Genomic DNA, 25,236 nt, shown 5'->3' with positions numbered 1-25,236 from the left:
AAAAGTTTGACCGGAGCTTTGCCGAATTGAAGTCCCTTTTAAAGGACTTTGAAGACAGACAAAATACATTTATCCGGGAAAACGCTAAACAAAAGCAATTAATTGTTGAACTCAACCGAGCTGGTAAAGAGAGAGATGCCAAACTCCGCTCACTTGAAAAAGACTTAATGACGACCAAGCAAAACCTGGAAAAGCAGCAACTGAGGATCATCGACCTGGAAAACTGCAGCTGGCAAAGAAATTTAAGAATCATTGGATTTGCAGAGAACACTGAGACTGGTAACTCCACAGATTTTTTACTAAACTTCTGGTCGATGTGTTTGGTTCCAAAGTGTTTCCTGTTCAGCCTATTCTTGACAGAACTCATCGAGCAATAAGATCCAAACATGTCCCAGACCAAAAAAACTCGGCCAGTAATATTGAGATTTCATTATATCAACATCAAGGAACTCTTGATTCGTACCGCTAGTGGACGTGGAATGATTCAATTTAAACAATGGAAGTTTCGAATAGTTGAAGATTACACCCCAGAAGTTATGAAAGAAGCTGATTTACAAACCAATTATGGCTCGTCTCTATCAAAGCAATTATCATCCTGCATTGTTATTCCCAGCAAGGTTGAGAATTACACTACCTGACAAATCTCGTAAATGGTTTAAATCCATCCAAGAGGCCGAAGAATTTCTTATGAACTAGCTTTCAACTTTAGAAGCTTAAGAAATGTGGAAGAGACACGGTGTTCTTCCTTTGATTTACTACCTACTTGGTTTATTAAGCAACTCATTTTTAGATCTAAACCTTTCCTTTTCTTTCTTTTAATATTTTTAATGTTTTGTTTTAATAATAATTAAGAATTTAACAAAATAACTGATCGTTTGCTTTCCTTTCAAAATAATTATTAAACTGTATTTTCTAAATGTCGACTGTTAACTCCCTTTGGCTCTGTTTCAATCTCACAACTATTGTTAGTTTGGTAACATTGTTTTGACTATGTCGATAGCCTGCTTAGACTAACCTAGGGTGACTTACATATTTTTCCAACTTGGACATTTGCCACCAGTAGAAATGGGGTTAGTTCAATTAGAGGTTCGCTTTCTGGCTGCCCTCTGGCCAGTTTTCGGGCTGTTGGGGGAGGGGGGTGGGGCTGTTTTTAAGTTTTTTTTCTTCTGGACTGATGAACTACAAATATATCTAAATTGCCATCATATCCACTTCCTCTTTGAACTTTTTTACTTCTTCCTGCTGGTAGGCCTCTTGTATAGCAAGATTAACCCTTTACATACCATATGCTTTTTAATCAGTTAAAATGGATTAAACTATTAATTTTATCTCATGGAATACTAACGGCTTAAACGGCTTAAATGGCTTCAAGTGCAAGAAGATCTTTAAAGTTTTTCACAGATTAAATGCTCAGATCATTTTTGCCCAAGAGATTCATATCAGGAGGAAAGATAATCAACGTTTTTTTAGATTTTGGAGGGGTCAACAGTTCCATTCAAATTCACAAGCAAAGGTGAAAGGAGTTTCTATTTTTATAGACTCCTCAATTTCATTTGTCCATCATGAGACAATATCAGACTCAAATGGTCGATTTTTATTAATTACTGGTCTGCTTCATAATAAAAAAGTTGTTCTGGTTAATGTTTATGCACCCAATGTAGATAACCCTGAATTTTTTAAACATCTATTTGCATTTTTTCCTAATTTAAATGAATACACTGTGATTATGGGTGGAGATTTTAACTGCTGTCTAAACCCTTCGATGGATGGATCTGTGTCAAATCCTGCACTTCCAAACAAATCTGCTGTCTTTATTAATTCCTTCCTAGTTGAATCTGGAATTTTAGATGTTTGGAGATTTCTACACCCATTTGATAAAGAACTTTCATCCTTTTCTCATGTCTACCATAATTACTCGAGGATTGATTATTTTTTTATTGATGCTAGACTAGCTCCACTTATTATGGATGGTAAATACGATGCAATTGCCATTTCTGATCATGCACCATTGATTTTATCAATTAAGTTACCAGATGTATCCTTTGATGTCAGACAATGGCGATTTAACCCTTCGCTATTACAAGACTCAGATTTTCTCCAGTTTATTAAAGAACAGATTTCATTTTTCTTTTTAACTAATTTTACTGAAGAAATCTCCAGTGGGATAATATGGGATACGTTTAAAGCATATATCCGTGGTCAAATTATTTCATATTCTGCTGGTTTGAAAAAACAAACTAATAATGAAATATGTACATTAGCTGACAAGATTAAAGAAATCGATAAAATATATTCTGTTACTCCTAATCTGGAGCTTTATAAAAAGAGAACAGAACTCTGACTACAACATAGTTTATTATTAAGATCTTCAATTGAAAATCTACTACTTAAAAACAAAAGTCAATTTTATATATATGGTGACAAATCCGGTAAATTATTGGCCAACCAATTGAAAGCTACTTTATCTAAACGTCAGATTAATAAAATTCGTAAACCAGATGGTACCTGCACGATAGATCAGGTTCAAATCAACAGATCCTTTCAAGAATTTTATTCTTATTTATACCAGTCAGAATCCCCTGAGGATTCTACATTAATACATGAATTTCTAAGAGATTTGAAGATTCCCCAATTATCTTTGAATGAATGCTCTACATTAGATGGTCCCATTTCGGAGGAAGAAATAAAGAAAGTAATATTTTCAATGAACTCGGGTAAAGCACCCGGCCCTGACAGATACACAGCTGAACTTTTTAAATCCTTTTCTGATATTCTTGTTCCCTGGTTAGCAAAATTTTTAAAGATGCCCTATCAGTGGGTAAACTACCACAATCTTTCTATGAAGCAACTATTTCTTTAATTCTTAAAAAAGGATAAAGATCCCACTGATTGTACATCTTATAGACCTATTTCTTTATTAAATGGAGATTCCAAAATATTTTCCAAAATATTGTCCTTTAGACTGGAAAAGGTTCTTCCACAAATTATCTCTGAAGACCAGACAGGATTCATTCAGAATTGTTATTTACATTTTAATATCCGGAGATTAATGAATATTATATATACCCCTTCATCCCAAATTCCAGAATGTGTTGTTTCACTAGATGCTGAGAGGGTGTTTGACAGAGTCGAATGGGAATATCTATTCACTACACTTCAAAAATTTAATTTTAGCCCTAAATTTATATCTGTGATTAAAATGATTTATTATGCACCTATGGCTTCAATACTTACTAATAATCAAAGATCTCCTTTGTTTAGGCTCTTTAGAGGTACGAGACAAGGCTGCCCGTTAACTCCTTTATCATTTGATATTGCTTTGGAACCCTTGGCTATTGCACTTCAGGATTCTTCAAATATATGTGGCATTACTCGCAGACAGATGATTCATACGGTATCTCTCTACGCAGATGACCTGTTACTTTATATTTCTAATCAGGATGAATCTATCCCCGCAGTACTATCACTACTAGATCAGTTTAGTGTCTTTTCTGGCTAGAGATTAAATTTTAATGAGAGTGAACTTTACCATTAAATATGCAAACCCCAATTTACAGTCAATTACCTTTTAGATTGGTAACTGACTATTTTATGTACTTAGGTGTTAAAATCACCAAGAAACATAAGGACTTATTTAAAGTTAATTCACTGCCTTTAATTGACCATGTTAAACAATTATTTACTAAATGGTCCCCACTGTCTCTATCATTGGTAGGCCGAATTAATGCAGTTAAGATGAATATTTTACCAAAATTTTTATATTTATTTCAAGTGATTCCAACTTTCATCCCAAAATCTTTTTTTGACACTATTAATTCTAAAATTCTTTCATATATTTGGCAGAATAAAAACCCAAGGTTAAGTAAGAAATATTTACAAAAACTAAAAAAGGATGGTGGTATGGCCCTGCCTAACATTAGATTATACTATTGGGCAATTAATATCAGATATTTAATTTTTTGGATACAAGGTTTAGATGTAATTCAATGTCCCAGATGGGTGTGCCTTGAGCACCAATCAGTACACGGATTTTCATTAGTTTCTATTTTAGGAGCTCCACTCCCTTTTGCACTTACCAAATTAAGTAAACATATGACTAACCCAATTGTTAAACATACAATACGAATATGGTTTCAATTTTGTAAATTTTTTGGATTGTATAAATTTAACTTGTCAAGACCCATTCAATCTAATTTTTTCTTTCAACCATCCAGAGCTGACTCAGCATTTTCTCTATGGAAAAGGAAGGGAATCGTATGTTTTCGGGATCTATTCCTTGATAACTGCTTTTCGTCTTTTGAACAACTGTTTAACAAATACAATTTGCCGAGATCACACTTTTTTCGATATTTGCAGATTAAAATTTTTTAGAAGCTACAATATCCTCTTTTCCGACACCATATAAAAGTGAAATTATGGAAAAAATGTTAGGTCTTAATCCTTATCAGAAGGGCTTGATAGCAATAATCTATGATTTAATTATGAAAATACGTCCAGGATCACTGGACAAAATTAAGAATGAATGGGAAACTGAACTCCAGACATCTCTACCTACAGAGACTTGGAAGAAAATTCTTCATTTAGTTAATACACCTTCAATGTGCGCCAGACACTCGTTGATACAGTTTAAGGTAGTTCACAGGACCCATATGTCCAAAGATAAGCTAGCCCGTTTTTATCAACATATAAATCCTATATGTGACAGATGTAAATCAAATGTGGCTTCTCTGACACATATGTTTTGGTCCTGTCCTCTTTTGGAAAAATATTGGAAAGACATTTTTAACATTATCTCAACTGTATTGAATATTGATTTACAACCTCATCCTATCACTGCAATTTTTGGATTACCAAGGATAGAGTCTGGCCTTTTATCTGCCTCCACTAACCGTATGATTGCCTTTGTTACAGAAATGGCCAAACGATCCATTCTGCTTAAATGGAAGGAACCGATACCCCCTACTACTTTTCAATGGTTTTCTCAAACTATATCATGTTTAAACTTGGAAAAAATGAGGAGTGGTACTGTTGATCCTTCGCTTAAATTTGAAGATATTTGGAGTCCATTTATTCAATATTTTCACATGATGTAGATCCCCTTTCAATAACTTTTCAATTTAGAGGAATGGAGTTGACGACATAATATGTCTCTGTTTCTACTGAGAAATTTCAGTCGCCTTTTTTTCTTCCTTCTTTTTTGTCTTTTTTTGTGAAATTTTCTTTTTAGTTTGGTTTGTTATATTATTTACAATTTTTTATTGATTTGGGGATTTATTTTTCTTTTCTTTTATATACACAATAAATCATTTTCTTTCCTTTCCTTTATATTATATTCATCTACTAAGAGATCGTGAGATCTATAGATTTTTTTATATTTTACATCGATATTCTATATTAATCTGTACTAATTTGGAAACTAATAAAAAGATTGAAAAAGAAAGAAAGAAAGAATACTTTCTATGGTACATTGGTAAAAATTGGTGAGGGTCAAAGAGGATATGCTGAATTTCTTTAGCCTTCTGAGAAAGTAGAGGCGAAGAGCCAGCAAACTCATCTACAAGCAGAAGGGGGAGAGGGAGGACATCAGGAATTAGAGACCAATTTCACTGTTGAATGTGGACGATAAGATCCTGTCCAAGGCCATCACTAGCTGGGTCAGGTTTGCTCTGGGACAGGTGATCCACCCCGACCAAACCTGTGCTCTACCTGGCAGGAAAATCTCTGACAGCTTCGTGCTGCTCAGGAACACCATCACCTATGTGCAGGACAGAGAGGTGGACACCTGCCAGGTCAGCTTGGACCAGGAGACGGCCTTCTACAGGATATCCCACACATACATGATGGACGTGCTCTCCAAAATGAGCTTTGAGGAAGGAATCAGGAATTGGATCCAACTGCTCTACACAGATATCCGGAGTGCAGTTCAACTCATGGGTGGGAGACAGACAGTGTCCCCATCAAGTCTGGAGTCAGGCCAGGTTGTCCACTCTGTCCCGTCTTGTTTGTGTGCTGCATGGAACCCTTTGCCGAATCCATCAGGAAGGACGAGAGCAGAAGAGGGATGACGTTACCAGGCAGTGGAGGCACCAAGGTCAGAACCTCCCCGTACATGGACGATGTCGCCGTCTTCTGCTCGGACCCATGGTCAGTTCACAGATTGATCAGCAGCTGCGACCAGTTCGAGTTGGCATCAGGGCCCAGAGTCAAACACAGGAAGAGCGAGGCCGTGCTCTTCGGTAACTGGCCCGACCGATCCAACGTCCCCCTCACCGTCAGGTCTGACTGCCTGAAGGTGCTGGGGATCCGGTTCGGAGGGGCTGAGGGGTGTAACAAGAATTGGCTGGAGCGGATTGGGAAGGTCAAACAAAAACTGGGTCTGTGGGAACGGCGTTCTCTGTCAATAACTGGGAGGAACTTGGTCATCAGGTGCGATGTGCTCTCAGGGCTGCTGTACCTGGCGCAGGTGTGGCCTGTTCCTTGCTCCTCTGCCTCGGTAATCACCCGGGACGTCTTCCAGTTTACCTGGGGGTCCAGGATGGAGCGAGTGTGACGAGTCACAATGCACAAGTCCCCAGAGTATGGGGGCAAAAGTGTTACCCAACATTGCCCTCATCCTGATGCCCACCTTCGTGTGTGGCTGTGTCAGTCAGTGTGTGGATCCCAAGTACATGGGCACCAAGTGTCTCCACGTGCTGAGATTCTACCTGTCTCTGGTGTTACGGAGGATGGGCCCGGCCCCTCTACCGCCCAACGCCCCAGTCAGCTGGACGTTGCACTACCTGCCCTTTGGGGAAGAGCTCTTCCAAGTAAACACCTCCGACCACAGGTTCATCAGGCAGTGGTCAGTGCGGAATGTCCTGCAGACACTGCAGGACAGGAACATTGTAGATTCTGTGGGTTTGTTCCCTGTGCAAACGGTCCAAACCATCTGGCAGAACGTCTCATCGCCAGATCTGACCAACAAGCATCAAGACCTCGCTTGGCTGGCGGTGAGAAGTGTTCTCCCAGTCAGAGCTTTCCTCTACAGATGACACATCACCCCCAGTGCACGCTGCCCTCGGGACGGCTGCGGAGGAGAGGAAACGGTCACCCACCTCTTTGCAAAGAGGGTGTGGAGACGGATGCACGGGTCCATGTGTTGGTTCATCCCCAGCAGCTGCGTGACAGAGGACTCTCTGGTCTCCGGGCTGTTCCCGGGGACACACCGAGACAGACATCAAGTGCTGCTGGAAGGTCATCAACTCGGTAAAGGACACCCTTTGGTCTGCCTGAAACCTGTTGGTCTCCCAGCTCAGCGAGATGTCCGTAAGGGAACATTGCCGACGGGCACAGTCCCAGCTGCAGGAGGATGTGCTGAGGGACGCACTGAAGCTCGGTGCAGCCAATGCAAAGGCTCTGTGGGGAAGGACCGCAATCTGAGGTCCTTCTGTCACTGGAGACCGAGGGGCTGGGTCCAGGGTAGAAACCTCTCAAACACTTGAAGTTTGTATCATCCCAGGAGGGCAGGAGTGGCGATGGTTCTCTGTACACAGAATGTGCTCACACTACACAAGTATAGACCCAACAACACTGGGAATGGACAGACTGAACACACTGTGGATGGACAGAAAGCTGTGCACTGTTCATTGTATTTCTTGTATATATTTCTTAGAAAAAAAGTTTACTTTTGAAACAAAAAGGTGGGTTCTGGTGGTGTTAATCAGGAAGGTACCAGAGCAAATGCTGAGACATGATATACAGGCAGTGGATGGTGATCTGGAATTGGTTTGGGTTGAAATGAGGAGCAGGGGAGGTGAAACATGGTTGACAGCAGTGTGCACCCCCAAACTGTGGCTTCACAATTGGCCAGAGCATAAACGGGGAAATCTCAAGGGCATGTTTGAAGGGAACTGCAGTTGTCATGCGAGATTTTAATCTACATGAACGAAATTGGCAAATTCGCAAGGGTATTCTGGAATTAGAATTTGTGGAATGTGTCGGGAATGATTGTTTGGAGCAGTACATTGCAGAACCTTCTCACAAATAGGCTATGTTAGCTTTGGTCTTGTAATGAGGAAGGATTGATGAGGGATCTTGTGGTTAAGGATCACCTCGGGTGTAGTGACCACAATATGAGAGAATTCCAAATGCAGCTTGAGGATTCACTACTAACTTCCACCCTGCCCTCAAATTCATTTGCTCTCAAAGGTCCCAGAGGACTGGGGAGTAGCTGATGTTGTTCATTTGTCCAAAACGGGAAATAGGCATAATCCAGGAAACTATAGAGCAGCGAGCCTCACGTCAGTGGTGGGGAAGCTGTTGGAGGGGATTCTTAGGGATAGGATTTATACACATTTAGAAAAGCCTGAATTGATCAGGGCAGTCAGCCATGTGCAGGGCAGGTCTTTTTTTACAAACTTGGTTGAGTTTTTTTGTGGAGGTGATGAGGGTGATTGATGAAGGGAGAGCTGTGGATGTTGTCTACATGGGTTTTAGTAAGGTGTTTGACAAGGTCCCTCATGGGAGGCTCATCCAGAAGATTAAGATGCATGGGATCCATAGTGAACTGGCCGTTTTGATTCAGAACTGGCTTGTCCATGGTAGTGGTCGATGGGAGTTATTCTGGCTGGAGGTCTGTGACTCGTGGTGTTCCGCAGGGATCCGCACTGGGACCTCTGCTGTTTGTGATGTATAAAAATGACCTGGATGAAAATGTAGCTGGTTGGGTCAGTAAGTTCACAGACAACACAAAGATTGGTGGTGGTGTGGACAGTGAAGAAGGTTGTCAAAGGATACAGCGGGAGATAATAATCAGATTCAGATACAGGGAGGGGGGGAAATGGCAGATGGAGTTTAATTCAAGCAAGTGCAAAGTGTTGAAGTTTGAGAGATCAAACGTAAAGGGAAAGTACACAGTTAATGGTAGGACCCTTCACAGCATTGATGTACTGAAGGATCTTGGGGTCCAAGTCCATAGCTCTCTGAAAGTGGCCGCACAACCAGACAGGATGGTAAAGAAGGCGTACGGCACGCTTGCCTTCATTGGTCGGGGCATTGAGTAAGACAATCAGGAAGTTATGCTTCAGCTGTTTAAAACTTCGATGAGGCCACACTTGGAGTATTGTGTGCAGTTCTGGTTGCCCCATTACAGGATGTGGAAGCTTTGGAGAGGGAACCAAAGAGGTTTGACAGGATGTTGCCTAGAATAGATGATTTGGGTTTTTTGGTGAGGTTGGACAAACTTGGGTTGTTTTCTCTGGAGCGGTGGAGGCTGAGGGGAGACCTGATTGTGGTTTATAAAATCATGAGAGGCGTAGACAGTCAGAGTCTTTTTCACAGGGTCAAAATGTCTAATACCAGAGGGCATGCATTTGAGGTGAGAGAGGGAAAGTTTAAAGGAGATGTGTGGGGGCAAGTGTGGGGCAACTAACTGCAGGCCAGTTAGTTTACCAGCTTTTATTGGCAAGAAGCTGGAGTCAATAATCAAAAAGCTGTATGTAATTAACAGTAGTCAACGTGGTCTTATGCTCGAATTCTGTGAGGATGTGACAGGGAGAGTTGATCGCAGAGAACCAGTAGATGTAGTGTATTTAGATTTCCATAAGGCATTTGACAATGTGCCTTATCGAAGGATGGTGCATAAATTAAAAGCCCCTGGTATCAGAGGTAGAACGGATTGAAAACTGGCTGTCTCACAGAAAGCAGAGAGTTGGACTAAATGGGTCATTTTCAGACTGGAAGGAGTTAACTGGTGGGGTTGCCCAGGGATCAGTTCTTGGCCTGTGATTGTTCACATTATTGACTGTTGGAAGGAACGGTGTGTAATGTTTCCAAATCTGCTGATGATACGGAAATACATGGAAGGAATGTTGTGATAAGGATGCTGTGATTCTGCAATCGGATGAGATAGATCGAGTGGGCAAAAGGCTGGCAAATGGAGGTTAATGTGGGGAAGTGTGAGGTCATGCAATTTGGAAGAGGCATCAAAAGGCAATTTATTGTCTAAATGGAGAGAGACTGCAGCTGAGTGAAGTACAGAGGGATTGAGGTGTTCCAGTGCGTGAATCACAAAAGACTAGCAGGCAGGTCCAACAAGTAGTTAAGAAGGCTTTTTGGCTTTTGATGCAAAGGGGCTGGAGTTTAGAAATAGGTGGGGGAGGTCTGTTGTAATTCTACCAGGTGTTGGTGAGTCCTCACCTGGAACACTGAAGACTTACTGAAAGAGATACAGTAACACTGGAGGCAGTGCAAAGGAGATTCACCACTCATCCCTGGGGCGAGAGGATTGTCCTATCAAGAGAGCCTGGAGTTTGGATCCGTATTTACTGGAGTTTAGATGAATGAGGGATGAGATTATTCAAACAGACAAGACGGGGCAGGTGTTGAGATGTTTCCACTGGTGGGAGAGACAGGAACAGGATCAGGGGCCGATCATTTAAAACTGAGGTACGTGGAAATTTCTTCTCTCAGTGGGTGGTGGAAGCTGGATCATTAGAATTATTTACATGGAGGTGGATGAACCTTGGGTAGATGGAAGGGTGTGGAGAAATGGCCCAGAAGAGGAGTCGTCAGCACAGATCAGTCAGGACTGAATTGAATGGCAGGGCAGGCTTGAGGGGACCTGGTGACCTCCTCCTGCTGCTCCTCACTTGTGTTCTCCTGTGATGCACTTTAGGAGGTTAATAATGGTCGGACATACGCTATGAATAATGGGTCCTCAGAAGTACAGAGGATCAGGGAAACCTTAGAATACATCGGAGGATCCCTGAAGATGGCAGCACGGGCAGATAGGCGGTGAAGAAGGAATATGGGATATTATTCTTCATTAACTGAGACAGAGAATATAAGAGCAGGGAGATTGTGGTACAACCTGATGGAACACCCTTCCTGAGGGGATGGTTGAGGGTACCAACTGACACCCCACATGAACCGACCGGGACCGCGCTCCTGGGGAGATCCAGTGTCGCGGTCCCGTGTGTCGGGGAATGAGAACCTGTCACCGATGCCCCGAGATTAACCAACACAACACAACAGACACACAGAGACCGGTGAGTGAAGTCGAGGGTTTATTGCTGCAGGAACGGCTTCAGCTGAGTTGTACCCGGCGGCTTCGTGGAGCGAGCGTTGGTCTCACGGGTGGGCTGAGGTGAACTGGCAGCTAGAGGCAGACCCTGTGGGTGAGCTCGGGACAGTGGAACGGTGGGTCTGGAGAAGGAGAAAGAGGTTACTGAGGTCACATCTGGAGGGGAGGTGTATCTGCACTGGGTGGCTGAACGTGGGGTCAACTCACCGGGGCACAGAAACACCATCACTCTGAATGGGTCAAAGGTTCTCTTTCCTTATTCATCCTATTAGTAATTGAACATTCCTGTGTGTTCCAATCCCAGGTTTCTGGATTTTGGATTCCAGGTTTCCCCCAATCCCTGTGACCTCTCCAGTCCACTAACAACACTCAGCGTCTCTGCGACACTCCAATTCTGCCCACCTACCCATCCCCACTGAAGGCCATCAGAAACAGGAGCAGGAGGAGGCCATCCGGCCCATCGAGCCTGCTCTGCCATTCAACAAGATCATGGCTGATCTGACCGTGGACTCAGCTCCTCCTACCTGCCTTTTTCCCATAACACTTAATTCCCCTACATGTTGGTGTATGTGCACTGATGACTGCAGTGTGTTGGCTCCATGTGACAACCAGAGGGTCAAGGGATGTTCATATTTCCCACGGGGAGTCACAGAGACACTGGAGCAGCTCCCATTTTCCAGTGAAGCCACCCCGAGGACAGTGTCCTGTTCCACTTTGTCCCCACAGGAGGTGAACCCACCACCATATCCCGTGATGGGCCGTCTCCTGTCCCCCTGGGTCTGACTCAGGACAGTGAGGTCAGTGTCGCAGGGTCCCCGTCCTGTGATCACGGAGTGGAGCTCAGGTCTGTCGTGGTTGGGGGTGTCCCTGGGGGTCTGATGTTCCTGTTCCAGAGGAGGGGAGTTCCCTGTGGTTTCTGTCAATGTGGGACGGCCATTGTAGAACAGATCCACACAGACGGGACGGGGTCTGGAGGCAATGGGGGGAGATAATGAAGATTATACTGCAGGGACCTTCTCCCTCCTCAAGCACACGGGCCTCTCAAAGTACACGGCACACACACAGGGGTGGGCTCAGACACACCGCTCCTTGCCCACGTCCTCACATTCTCTGACCCTCTCACCCTCCATCTTCTCTGATCCTGACTCTTCAGAGAGCCCCTCACCACCTCCCATCCTCCCTCAGACCCCACTCCCTCCAACCATTGGACCCTACCCCCTCCCAGACGCCCTACAGCTTGGCCCCATCCCCCCCTCTCCACCCCTCCTCTCTCTGCCCTCTGTATCTTTCCTCCACCCCACCCCCATCCTCCCTCACTCCCAGTGTGCCCTCAGTGCACCACCTTGGTCCCCACACCTGGTCCCCACCCCCTCTGCCCTTGTTGGCCTCAGACCTTGGACCCCCGAACCCCTCCCCTGCAACATGCCACATTAACGGGAGAGGGGCAGTGAAGGCAGATCCCAGCTGACCCAGCCCACCGCCCATAGGGCTGGAGGTGGAGCTGCCCATGGACCTGACCTGGTCCCATCTGTTCTGTAGGAGCACCTGTGTGAGGGAGGGGTTGGGGAGAGAGGGGGGAGAGGGGGGAGAATGGGGGCTGAGAGAGATGGGGAAGGAAGGGAGGGAGGAGGTGGGAGGGATGGAGAGAGGGTCCGGTCCAGAGTGTGGGACGGGTGATGACCATGGTCACAGGTCAGGGGGCACCCTACAGTGCTGCCCACACCCTGTGGGGGCAGATCTCACCTCATATCCCCTCCCCTCCTTCCACCAATTACCTTACACCTCCGTCCCTCTGTTAACAGGAATCGCTCCTCCCCACTGACTCTCCTGGCCCCTCCTGGGTTTATTCCCCTCACTGGTCTCCCCTCAGCCTCCTCTGTGGTAAAGGAACCAGCCCAGGTCTACCAGTCTTTGCTCAGTAGATCTCCCCTGCACCGTCCCGAGAGCACTCACATCTCCCGTGATCTTACATCTCCCCCATGATGTGGTGACTGGAACCGTACACAGTGCCCGAGCTGTGTCTGAGCTGTTGGAGACACTTCCCCTCCCTCTCCACATTCCACACCTCTGCTCAGAAAGGAAAGTGTCCCCGGTGTCTTTCTAACCCCTTATTGCCCTGTCCTGCTGCCCTCAGTGATGTGTGGATCTACCCTCTGTTCCCCACATCACTCAATTCCCCCCATTTAATCCACACCCCCTTCCATATTGCACCTCCCCACATACACCTCCCACCTCCCTGGATTAACCCCCATTTCCCACCATGCCCAGTGACCGCACCGTCCCTGTCTCCCTGTGGTCTGAAGCCCCCCCCCCCCCCTCACTAGCAGCCTCACACCCCATTCTGTACCATCTACAACGTATTGTGCCCCCCACATTTAGGTCTGCACCATTAATGTCCATGACACAAAGCATGGACTGAGCACTGAGCCCTGCAGACCCTCTGGAACACCTTCCAGTCACAGAACACCACCCTCTGCTTCCTACACTGAGCTAAATGTGCATCCAACATGTGACTTTCCCTCAGATCCCATGACATTTTACGTTTTTGTCCAACCTGGAATGTGAGGCCTTGTCAAAATCCCTGTAGACTACATCAGATGCACCACCCTGCTCCACCCTCCCTGCTACCTCATCAAACTCAGATACAACCTTCCCTTAAACAACCTGTGCTGACCATCCTGAATTAACCTGTACCTTTTATAAGGTGGGTTTGTGTTTTCCTCAGAATGGATTCCAATAATCTTTCCATTACAAAGTTAAACCGGTCTGGAATGACAGTGTATCACTTCCCCTCTGTTCAAACAATGGTACACTGCCAACAGTCTCCACCATCACCCCCCACCCCACCCCACCCACCCACCCGTCCACCTTTGCACCACTCCTGTCACGAGGGAATCATTGGAGGAGAAAGAATAGAGAGGAGGAAGTCTTTCCCTCCTTTCTCTCCCTCCCTACCCCCCCTCTCCCTCACCCTTCTCCTCTTGCCCTCTTGCCCCACTTTTCATTCTCCCTCCCTCACCTCTCTTATCTTTCGCTCTCTCTCTCAGCTCTCCCCCTCTCTCTCCCCCCCCTCTCCTCTCTCTCTCTCTCTCTCTCTCTCTCTCTCTCTCTCTCCCCGCACACAGGTGCTCCCATTTTACCTACTAGGGATTGGATGGTTCTGGGAGTCAGATCTTGGGAACCCTCCGTGCAGTTCTGGTGGTTCTGGGTCAGGATGAACCTGCCTCCTCTCTGGTTAATGCATCTGATGAGGCAGTGGGAACGGGGGATGCTGGGGGGATGGGGCAGTCTGGGGACTGAGGTAATGTGCCAGGCCAAAGGGAAGCCACAGAGGCTACTGTAAAACTATTTGTTTTTGTTTGGAAACTCAGTCATGCCTGGTAGCACGTGGTGAATACATGGAAAATTGTGGGAACTTGTGGTTCTTTTAATTGTGACTAATTGGCAGCCCTAATTATATCAGTTTAAAATATATACCTGACATTGCACTTCTTAAGGTATTGTTGTTAGAAAATATAAAACCCCATTTTGCAATAATTATGGTCATAAACTCATTGAGCACAGAAACAGACCCTTCGGCCCACCACGTCCATACTGACCATCAAGTGCCATCTACACCAATCCTTCCCTCCCTTGGTGGTTCAAATGTTTGTCTCGATACATCTTAAATGTCAGGACAGTACCTGTCTCGGGTAGTAAGTTCCAGACTGCAACCACTCTCTTGGCGAAAACATTCTTCTTCAGATCCACCCTAAACCCCATGTCCTCTGGTCTTAGATATCTCTGAGATGGGGAAAGATTTCTCAGTATCTACCCTATCTATACCCCTCATAACTTTGTACACCTCTATCAGGTCCCCCCTCACCCCCACCCACCCACCATCCCATCCAGTATCAGCACCACTTCCCACTTCACGGCCACAGTGACAACCTCCTGCAGTTCAGATGTGAAGCCCTGAGTTCACGGCCCAGTTGTGCCCTCTGATCCCACACAGTGATCCCCTGGTCAGCCCACTCTTCCTTTCTCTGCCACTTTGCTATTTATAAATTTACAAAAGGCTTTCAAATTCCCATGTATTTAGGCCACCAATCCATCCCCACCACACCCCCACCCCCACCATCTCCGGGTCCCCTCTCACATTCTGCGCTCCACTGTAGTTAGAAACACAGAACATAGAAAACCTACAGCACAATTCAGGCCCTTTGGCCCACAAAGCTGTGCTGAACATGTCCCTACCCTAGAAATTACTAGACTTACCCATAGCCCTCTATTTTACTCAGCTCCATGTATCTATCGAACAGTCTCTTAAAAGACCCTATCGTATCCGCCTCCACCACAATTTCCGGCAGCTCATTCCACACACTCACCACTCTCTGAGTAAAAAACTTACCCCTGACATCTCCTCTATACCTGCTCCCCAGCACCTTAAACCTATGTCCTCTTGTGGCCACCATTTCAGCCCTGGGAAAAAGCCTCTAACTATCCACACGATCAATGCCTCTCATCATCTTATACACCTCTATCAGGTCCCCCCTCATCCTCCGTTGCTCCAAGGAGAAAAGGCTGAGTCCACTCAACCTGTTCTCATAAGGCATGCTCCGCATTCCAGGCAGCATCCTTGTAAATCTCCTCTGCACCCTCTCTATGGCTTCCACATCTTTCCTGTAATGAGGTGACCAGAACTGAGCACAGTCCTCCAAGTGGGGTCTGACCAGGGTCCTATATAGCTGCAACAATACCTCTCAGCTCCTAAATTCAATTCCCTGATTGATGAAGGACAATACACCATATGCCTTCTTAACCACAGAGTCAACCTGTGCAGCCGCTTTGAGTGTCCTATGGACTCAGACCCCAAGATCCCTCTGATCCTCTACACTGCCAAGAGTCCTACCATTAATACTATACTCTGCCATCATATTTGACCTACCAAAATGAACCACTTCACACTTATCTGGGTTGAACTGCATCTGCCACTTCTCAGCCCAACCTTACATCCTATCTATGTCCCGCTGTAACCTCTGGCAGCCCTCTATACTATCCACAACACATCCATCCTTTATGTCATCAGCAAACTTACTAACCCACCCCTCCACTTCCTCATCCAGGTCGTTTATAAAAATCACAAAGAGTAAGGGTCCCAGAACAGATCCCTGAGGTACACCACTGGTCACCGACCTCCATGCAGAATACGACCCTTCAACAACGACTCTTTGCCTTCTGTGGGCCAGCCAGTTCTGGATCCACACTGCAATGTCCCCTTGGATCCCATGTCTCCTTACTTTCTCAATAAGCCTCGCATGGGGTACCTTATCAAACGCCTTGCTGAAATCCATATACACTACATCTACTGCTCTCCCTTCAGCGATGTGTTTAGTCACATCCTCAAAAAATTCAATCAGGCTCGTAAGGCAGGACCTGCCCTTGACAAAGCCATGCTGACTATTCCTAATCATATTATACCTCTCCAAATGTTCGTAAATCCTGCCTCTCAGGATCGTCTCCATCAGCTTACCAACCACTGAGGTAAGACTCACCGGTCTATAATTCCCTGGACCATCCCTACTCCCCTTCTTGAATAAGGAAACAACATCCGCAACCCTCCAATCTTCCAGAACCTCTCCTGTCTCCACTGATGATGCAAAGATCATCATCAGAGGCTCCGCAATCTCCTCCCTCACCTCCCTCAGCAGCCTGGGGTACATCTCATCCGGTCCCAGTGACTTATCCAACTTGATGCTTTCCAAAAGTTCCAGCACCTCCTCTTTTCTAATATCTACATGCTCAAGCTTTTCAGCCTGCTGCAAGTCCTCACTACAATCCACCAGATCTTTCTCCGTAGTGAATACTGACATAAAGTATTCATTAGGTACCTCTGCTATTTCTCTCACATCTCATCCTCTTGCTCTTCACATACTTGTAGAACGTCTTGGGGTTTTCCTTAATCCTGCCCACCAAGGCCTTCTGATGTCCCCTTCTGGCTCTCCTAATCCCCTGCTTAAGCTCCTTCCTATTAGCCTTATACTCTTCCAGATCTCTAACATTACCTAGCTCTCTGTACCTTTTGTAAGCTTTTCTTTTCTTTTTGACTAGATTTATTACAGCCTTCGTACACCACGGTTCCTGTATCCTCTCGTGACTCCCTTGTCTCATCAGAACATGTGTACGCAGAATTCCACCCAAATATCCCCTGAATGTTTGCCACATTTCTTCCGTACTTTTCCCTGAGAACATCTGTTCCCATTTTAAGCTTCCAATTTCCTGTCTGAGAGCCTCATAATTCCCTTTACTCCAAGTAAACACCTTTCTAGTCCGTCTGTTCCTATCTCTCTCTAATGCTATCGTAAAGGAGATAGAATTATGATCACTATCTCCAAAATGCTCTCTCACTGAGAGGTCTGACACCTGACCAGGTTCATTTCCCAATTCCAAATCAAGCACAGCCTCTCCTCTTTTAGGCTTATCTGCATATTGTATCAAGAATCCTTCCTGAACACAATTAACAAACTCCACCCCATCCAAACCCCTCACTGTCTGGAGATGCCAATCGATGTTTGGGAAATTAAAATCTCCCATCACAACAACTCTGTTATTCTCACACCTTTCTAGGATCTGCTTCCCTATCTGCTCCTCAATAACCCTGTTACCTTTGAATGGCCTATAATAAACACCCAGTAAAGTTATCGACCCCTTCCTGTTCCTAACCTCCACCCACAGAGACTCCGTAGACAGTCCCTCCATGGTGTCCACCTTTTCTGCAGCCGTGACACTATCTCTGATCAACAGTGCCACTCCCCCACCTCTCCTGCCTCCCTCCCTGCCCTTTCTAAAACCCGGCACTTGAAGTAACCATTCCAGTCCCTGAGCCAAGTCTCTGTAATGGGCACCACATCATAGTTCCAAGTATCGATCCAAGCTCTAATCTCATCCGCCTTGTTCACAATACTCCTTGCATTAAAATAGACACATCTCAAACCGGTCTGAGTGCGTCCCTTCTCTATCACTTGCCTGTCCTCCCTCTCGTACCTACTACTAGCTTTCTCTATTTGAGAGCCAAACACCTCTTCCCCAGTCTCTCCAGTTCGGATCCCACTCCCCAACAATTCTAGTTTAAACTCCCCCCGGTAGCCTTAGCAAACCATCCCGCCAGGATATTGGTCCCCCTGGGATTCAAGTGCAACCCGTCCTCTTTGTACAGGTCATACCTGCCCCAAAAGAGGCCCCAATGATCCAGAAATCTGAATCCCTGCTCCTTACGCCAATCCCTCAGCCACGCATTTAACCTCCTCCTCATTCTGTTCCTATACCCACTGTCGCTTAGCACAAGCAGTAATCCGGAAATTACTACATTTGAGGTCCTGCTTCTCAACCTCCTTCCTAACTCCCTGTAGTCTTTTTTCAGGACCTCATCCCTTTTCCTACCTATGTCGTTGGTACCAATATGTACCACGACCTCTGGCTGTTCTCCCTCCCTTTGCAGGATATCTTGGACACGATCAGAAACATCCCGGACCCTGACACCTGGGAGGCAACTACCTTCCAAGTTTCTCTCCTGCGTCCACAGAATCGCCTGTCTGCCCACCTAACTATAGAGTCCCCTATCACCAGTGCCCTCCTCTGTCCTTCCTTACCCATCTGAGCCATAGGGCCAGACTCTGTGCCAGAGGCACTGCCACTGTTGCTTCCCCCAGGTAGGCTGTCTCCCCCAACAGTACTCAAGCAGGAGTACTTATTGTCAGGGGGTACAGCCACAGGGGTACTCTCTAGTACCTGACTCTTCCCCTTCCCCCTCCTGAATGTGACCCACTTGCCTGACTCCCATGGCTCCGGTGTGACCACCTGCCTATAACTCCTGTCTATCACCTTCACATTCTCCCTGACCATACAGAGGTCACCTTTGATTCATTTCCCAGATCTGGGCATTGTCGACTTATTGTTGACTCATTGTTGTTGGACGAATCACAGGCAGTGATGAGTCAGCATACAGGAGCGAGATCAGACACCTGGGTGAACGGTGCTACAACAACTCTCGCTCAACATCAGCAAAACTAAAGAGCTGATTGTTGCCTTCAGGAAGGGGAAGGAGGGTGAACAAGCGCCAGTCTACACTGGGGGATCAGTGGTGGAGAGAGTCAGCAGCTTTAAATTCCCGGGCGTTAACATATCAGAAGACCTGTCCTGGGCCCAGCACATCGATACAGTCACAAGGAAGGCGTGCCAGTGTCTTTACTTTCTTAGAAGGTTAAGGAGGTTCGGCTTGTCACTGAACACTCCAACAAACCTCTACAGATGTCCTGTTGAAAGTATCCTGACTGGTTGAATCAGGGTCTGGGTCGGCAATTTGAATGCACAGGAACATAAGAAGCTGCAGAGAGGAGTGGACTCAGCCCAGTACATCATAGGCACATCCCTCCCCACCATTGGTAGTATGTGCCTCAAGAAGTCATCATCTACCATCAAAGATCCCCACCATCTGGGCTGTGCCATCTTCTCGCAGCTCCCATCGGGCAGGAGGTACAGAAGCCTGAAGTCCCCACACCACCAGGTTCAGGAACAGCTACTTCCCTTCAACCATTCGCTTCTTGAACCAACCAGCACACCCCTAATCACTAAAGTTTAGCAACACAAAATTAGGAGGTGTTGTTGATAGTGAAGAAGGTTATCGTAGATGACAGGGGGATGTGGATCATTTAGGAAAGTGGGCCGAGGAGTGGCAAATGGATTTCAATACAGAGAAGTGTGAAGTGATGCATTTTGGAAAGTCAAACCATTGTAGGATTGTCCTGTGAATGGTCGGACACAGGGAGTGTAATGGAACAAAAGGACCTCGGAGTACAAGTGCATAGTTCATTGAAAGCAGCGTCACAGGTAGACAGCATGGTCAGAAAGGTGTTTAGCACACTGGCCTTCATCAGTCAGGGCACTGAGTATAGGAGCTGGGGCATTACGTTGCAGTTGTATAAGTCATTGGTGAGGCCACACTTGGAGTACCGTGTACAGTTTTGGTCGCCCTGTTATAGGAAAGACGCGTTTAAACTGGAAAGAGTGCAGAGAAGATTTACGAGGATGTTGCCAGGACCAGAGGGCCTGAGTTACAGGGAGGGGTTGGCCAGGCGAGGTTCTTATTCCTTGGAGTGTAGGAGAACAAGGGGCTGCTTATAGAGGTGTATAAAATTATGAGAGGCATAGATGAGGTGGACGGTAACAGTCTTTTCTCCAGGGTAAGGGAGTCAAAATCTAGGGGGCATGGGTTTAGGGTGAGAGGGGAAAGATTCAAAAGGGACCTGAGGGGCAACTTTCTCACACAGAGGGTGGTGAGTATATGGAACGAGCTGCCAGAGGAAGTGGGTGAGGCAGGTACAACAGCATCATTTAAGAAGCACTTGGATCGGTACATGGAGGGGCGGGGCTTGGAGGGATATGGGACAAACGCAGGAAATTGGGACTAACTGGGTGGGCCCCGTTTCCTTTTACCACCTGTGGTTCAGTCACCCAGAGAGCTCCAGCCTGAGACACCCGACTCCTCTCCATTCACCCCGAATCCTCCCCTCTTTGCCCAGTTCCCATGTTCCTCAGCACCTGACCCCAGTCCCCGCATGGCCCCCCATCTCCCGGCTCCAGTCCCTGTTCCCCTCAGCCCTCCTCCACTGCCGGCACCTTCTCCTGTCCCAGAGACACCCCAAACCCTGTGACGTAGTGATCATCGCTTCCCAAATACTCCTTCACTGGGACAGGCCCCTCCTCATTCCCAGCACCCGGCCCGGTGACACCTCCCCTCCCTCGGCTGGTCAGGTACACTCTCTGGGACACAGTTCAGAACCTCCTCCACCCCCACACAGATACTGTCCCGGTCTGTACCCACCCAGTGGGGGATCTATGTGTACACACAACGTGCTCTTAGATACAGAGGGTGTCACTGCTCCTGTGCAAACACAGGTTGGGACTGGTCCAGGGAGCGGTGGTCTAACGTCTGCAGATGGTATAACACTGGGTGAAGTCACAGCTGATGACGAGGGAAGTTCCAGGCTTCAGGTGAGGAGACACCCACAGGACAGCGAGGTGGGTGGGACGTGGGCTGGGGCTCAACGCACAGAGTGTGAAGTGATGCACATGGAGAGGGCTGGTGTAGGAGGGGGGTGTACCGGGGGCAGCACGGTGCTGGCTCTGGGTGAGAACAGGTACCCTGTTGTCTGTGTATGTAGATCTTTAACTGTGGCACAGGAAGTTGCCATGATTTTATAAACATCCATAAGGTCACCCCTCAGCCTCCTTTGCCCTGTGAAAAACAGTCCCAGCCTATCCAGTCTCTCCCTATAACTCAAGCCCTCTTGTTCCAGCTACATCCTTGTGAAACTTTTCGACATCCTCCGTAGCTTAATTACGTTATTCCCAGAGTACGGTGACCAGAACTACACACAACACTCCAAGTGCGGTCTCACCAACGTCTTGTACAGCTGTAACATGACGTCCCAACTCCTGTACTCAATGCCATGGTTGATGAAGGCCAGCGTGCAATCAATACACCTTCTTGACCACCTTGTCTGCTTATGTCACCACTTTCAGTGGTTTATACACTTTCATATACTTGTACCCCCAGGGGTCTACAAAACTCCCCAGGGCCCTGCCATTCAATGTGTAAATCTGATCTGGTTTAACTTCCCAAAATGCATCATTTCACACATGTCCGAGTTAAATTCCGTCTGCCATTCCTGGGCCACTTCCCCAGTTGATCCAGATCCTGTTGTAACCTTAGACAACCTTCCTCACCGTCCCCCACACCAATGGTGTGATGGTGTCACCCACACACTGCATGACCGCACCACCTACATTCTCATCCAAATCGTTAATATATATGATAAACGACATTGGATCCCCACAGCCCACCCCTGGTCACAGGCCTCCAATCTGAAACACACCCCTCCACTGCCACCCTCTGCCTCCTACCACCAGGCCAATGTTGGATCCAATTGGCCAGCTCACCCTGGATCCCATGTGATCTCACCTTCTGGACCAGCCTACCACACGGGGCCTTGTCAAAGGCCTTGCTAAAGTCCACGTAAACAATGTCTACTGCCCTTCCCTCGTCAATCCTCTTGGTCACCTCTTCAAAAAACTCAAATTCCTGAGACACGATTTCCCACGTACAAAGCCACACTGACTATGTCTTTCCTTTCCAAATGCTGGTAGATCCTGTTTCTGACTCCCCTCCAGTAATGTTCCCACCACTGATGTCAGGCTCACCAGCCTGTAGTTCCTCAGCTTGTCCTTGCAGCCCCTCTTAGATAAAGGCTCAACATTAGACATCTTCCAGTCTTCTGGTACCTCACCCATGGCTGTTGAAGATACAAATATCACTGCCAGGGCCCCAGCAATTTTTCTCTTGCTTCCCACAATGTCCTAGGATACACTCAGTCAGGCTCCCGGGATTTATCTACCTTAATATCTGTAAGACCACCAGCACCTCCTTTTTCATAATATTAATATGTTTCAGGAGATCACTGTTCTATTCCCTGAATTCCTTAGCTTCTATGACCTCCTCCACGGTAAGTACAGATGAGAAGTATTCATTTAGCACCACATTGCTCCTTAAGGGGCCCTTTTCTCTCCCAAGTTACCGTTTTGCTCTTGATATACTTGTAAAATCTCTTAGGGTTCCCCTTTACCTTATCTGCCAAGTATATCTCATGCCTTCTTTGGATTTTGGACAAATATTGGGAATGAGAGACAAATCACAACAGCACGTTCAGAAACAGCCAGCACAGGTACAATGGGCCGAATGTCCTCCTCTGCTGCTGGAAGTTGCCAGGATCGCAGTTTTCACTGAAGACCCAGAGAAGGTGAGAGGTCCGAGGGTGAACGGTGACAGCCCCTGGTCCTGGAGCGGTGGACGGGCTCAGCCTGAAAGGTTCCAAACTGGACATAATACAGGCTGTCCGGCTGTAACTACAACCTCTCTTCCAGTGCCGGTCTCCCCTCCCCTTGAGCTGCTGGTTCCTGCTGGTCCCCACCCAGCAGCTCTCTGGAACACGGAGTCTCTGTCCATCAGTGAGTGTGGGCGCAGGACAGCGGCAGAGCTGCACCTCGTCCACGCCTGCACCGTGCAGCAGGGAGCAGCCGGCGGGAGGCTCTCTGACTGAGGATGTCTCCCAGTGACAGGACACTGGGCACGGACAGTGAGCCGGCACTGGGGCCCACACTCACCCCTAGATGCCTTGCTGCTGAGCCTGCAGCCGCTGCCTCTCTTTGATCAGTAAGACGACTCCCACCACGGCACTGATGATTCCCAGAGAGAGTCCCAGAGCGCAGATCACGGTTCCAGGGCCAGAGCCTTCCTCAGGTACCTCGGGTTCTGGGGAGAGACAAGGGAAGGTGAGACCTCATGGTGAACACATGGAGCAGAGAACTTGTTCACCAAGCCCAACTTGCTGCTGGAGAGCCTGGCCCACCATGAACACACCCACCATTGGCAAACCCCTGGCCACACACATCAGTGACCCTGCGCTCTGTGGTCACAGTCAGAGACTCAGGGCCCACAGACTGGGGTGACACTTTTCCATGGGATATTGGTCCACCCAAGGTTGGGGCAGTGCGTGAATGTTCAAGGGACAGAGATCACACAGTTACACTCCCCAGGATTCCAACAGGGACGGAACTGGATGTGTGAGAGACTCACAGAATTAACCAGCAAACGTCCAACATTCCCACTGTCCCAGCAATGGAAAAGCAGCTCTGGGCCAGTCCCACACCCTTCCTGCAACACCTTTCCCCTTCAACCATCTGCACAGTTAGTTTAGTAAAGTTATTCAAACTGTTTCCAGCTTCAGGTCCCGTCCTGATCCAGAACTCCTCACGCCCGCCTGTCCCTGACCCTCACTGCCCTCAGGAGGTACCTCCAACTTCACACTCCACACGGCCAAAGTCACTCAGCACCAGTACTCTTCCGTTAAATCTCTCTGCACCGTCCCCAGGGACACCGACACTTTATCCCCTGGACCAGAAGTCACAAAAGTCAGGTTTTTATTTTACAATTTTAAAACTTGTTAGTGATGATGATTCTGTCCTGGCCAGAGCCCAGTGAGGAAGAGTCACCAATGTAAAGTGGTCACACTGAGAGTTTGTACACAGGGACGGCAGCCTGGGGCCACAGTGGACGCTTCCCGTCCTGATCCGCGGAACCATTCCTGAGGCTTGTCCCGCTTCAGGAACACACCCAGTGGTGTCACTCTCTCTACAACGCACCTTTCCACCTTAAATCAGAGCTCGGAGCCCCACACCGGGACGCTGGGGGAACAGGCCCAGTGAACATGGAGCACCTCACATTCCTATTTTAGCAGAGATTTACTGGGACACTCTGCTGTGGTCAGGACACCTGACTGGGCAGCTTCAGCAGTGACTGAGGCTGCTCACAACCTTCCAAAGCCCATAGACAGCTGAGAGGAACAGCGACTGCCTTCTCTGGCACTTCGCTGCTTAGACACCCATTCACTGGGCCTCAGTGTAGACAGTGTGCCCCACCTTCCATTACTGGGGTGTCAGTGTGGCCGGGACTGGCCACCCAGGGTGGGTCAGGACCATGGGGCGGAGACACAGACATGTCCATAGGTGAAGAGCCCACTTCAGACTCACCACATCCCACCCAGACCTCTCCGAGGACCAGTTTGCTCAAGGCACAAGGCTGTCACCTCTGGGCTATGGGACACACACAGACCTGTGGTTACATCCTCGTGCCCAGACTGTGCTTCTCATGGAGGTTAAGGTCATGTTGATTGTAGCCAGAGAGAGAGATCAAGTATCCCACAGGTTCTGGGAGGACACTTTATGAGCTAGAGTGAGAGATGTTGGGAAGCACAGAACAAAGATCACAGTGCAGGAAGGTCAGCACCAGTGTGAGAATACAGCAAAGATCCACAGCTCATTGTTGACCCTGACAAGCTGCAGATCAGACAGATGTTTTGGTGAAAACAGACACCTTGTGAAAGGGACAGTCTGATTATTTGCAAAAGCACAAACAGACATTCTGATAATTCAGGAACCAATGGTTGAAGTAATTGTGGAACGGTGCCAGCAGGGGTTAAAGAAACACATACCTGTATGGATCAGGAGTGGATTTATAGCTGTATACCTGGCAATAAGGAACTGAGCAATGTTTAGAAGTTATGCGAGGAAATAAAGAAAAG

At 47.1% G+C, this 25,236-nt stretch overlaps 2 protein-coding genes across 2 annotated transcripts in view; both read right to left on the bottom strand.

Annotated features, from left to right (window-relative positions):
• The window catches only part of LOC127585986 (RLA class II histocompatibility antigen, DP beta chain-like), a 50,128-nt gene extending 37,936 nt beyond the window's left edge, over window positions 1-12,192 (bottom strand). Inside the window, exons 1-2 of the mRNA XM_052043744.1 lie at window positions 12,146-12,192; window positions 11,620-12,031 (exon numbers count right to left, since the gene is read on the bottom strand). Of these exons, the coding sequence (XP_051899704.1) occupies window positions 11,620-12,031; window positions 12,146-12,192 (459 nt within the window). The remainder of the gene's footprint in view (window positions 1-11,619; window positions 12,032-12,145) is intronic.
• Window positions 11,033-25,236, bottom strand: part of LOC127585903 (RLA class II histocompatibility antigen, DP alpha-1 chain-like) — a 48,577-nt gene continuing 34,373 nt past the window's right edge. The window contains exons 4-5 of the mRNA XM_052043634.1: window positions 23,261-23,408; window positions 11,033-11,184 (exon numbers count right to left, since the gene is read on the bottom strand). Of these exons, the coding sequence (XP_051899594.1) occupies window positions 23,263-23,408 (146 nt within the window). The 3' untranslated portion in view covers window positions 11,033-11,184; window positions 23,261-23,262. The remainder of the gene's footprint in view (window positions 11,185-23,260; window positions 23,409-25,236) is intronic.

This window comes from Pristis pectinata, chromosome 34 (genome assembly GCF_009764475.1).
Source record: "Pristis pectinata isolate sPriPec2 chromosome 34, sPriPec2.1.pri, whole genome shotgun sequence".
Taxonomy (NCBI): Eukaryota; Metazoa; Chordata; class Chondrichthyes; order Rhinopristiformes; family Pristidae; genus Pristis; species Pristis pectinata.
The sequence above is the reverse complement of the archived record's forward strand: the minus strand, read 5'-3'. Positions and strand labels throughout refer to the sequence as shown.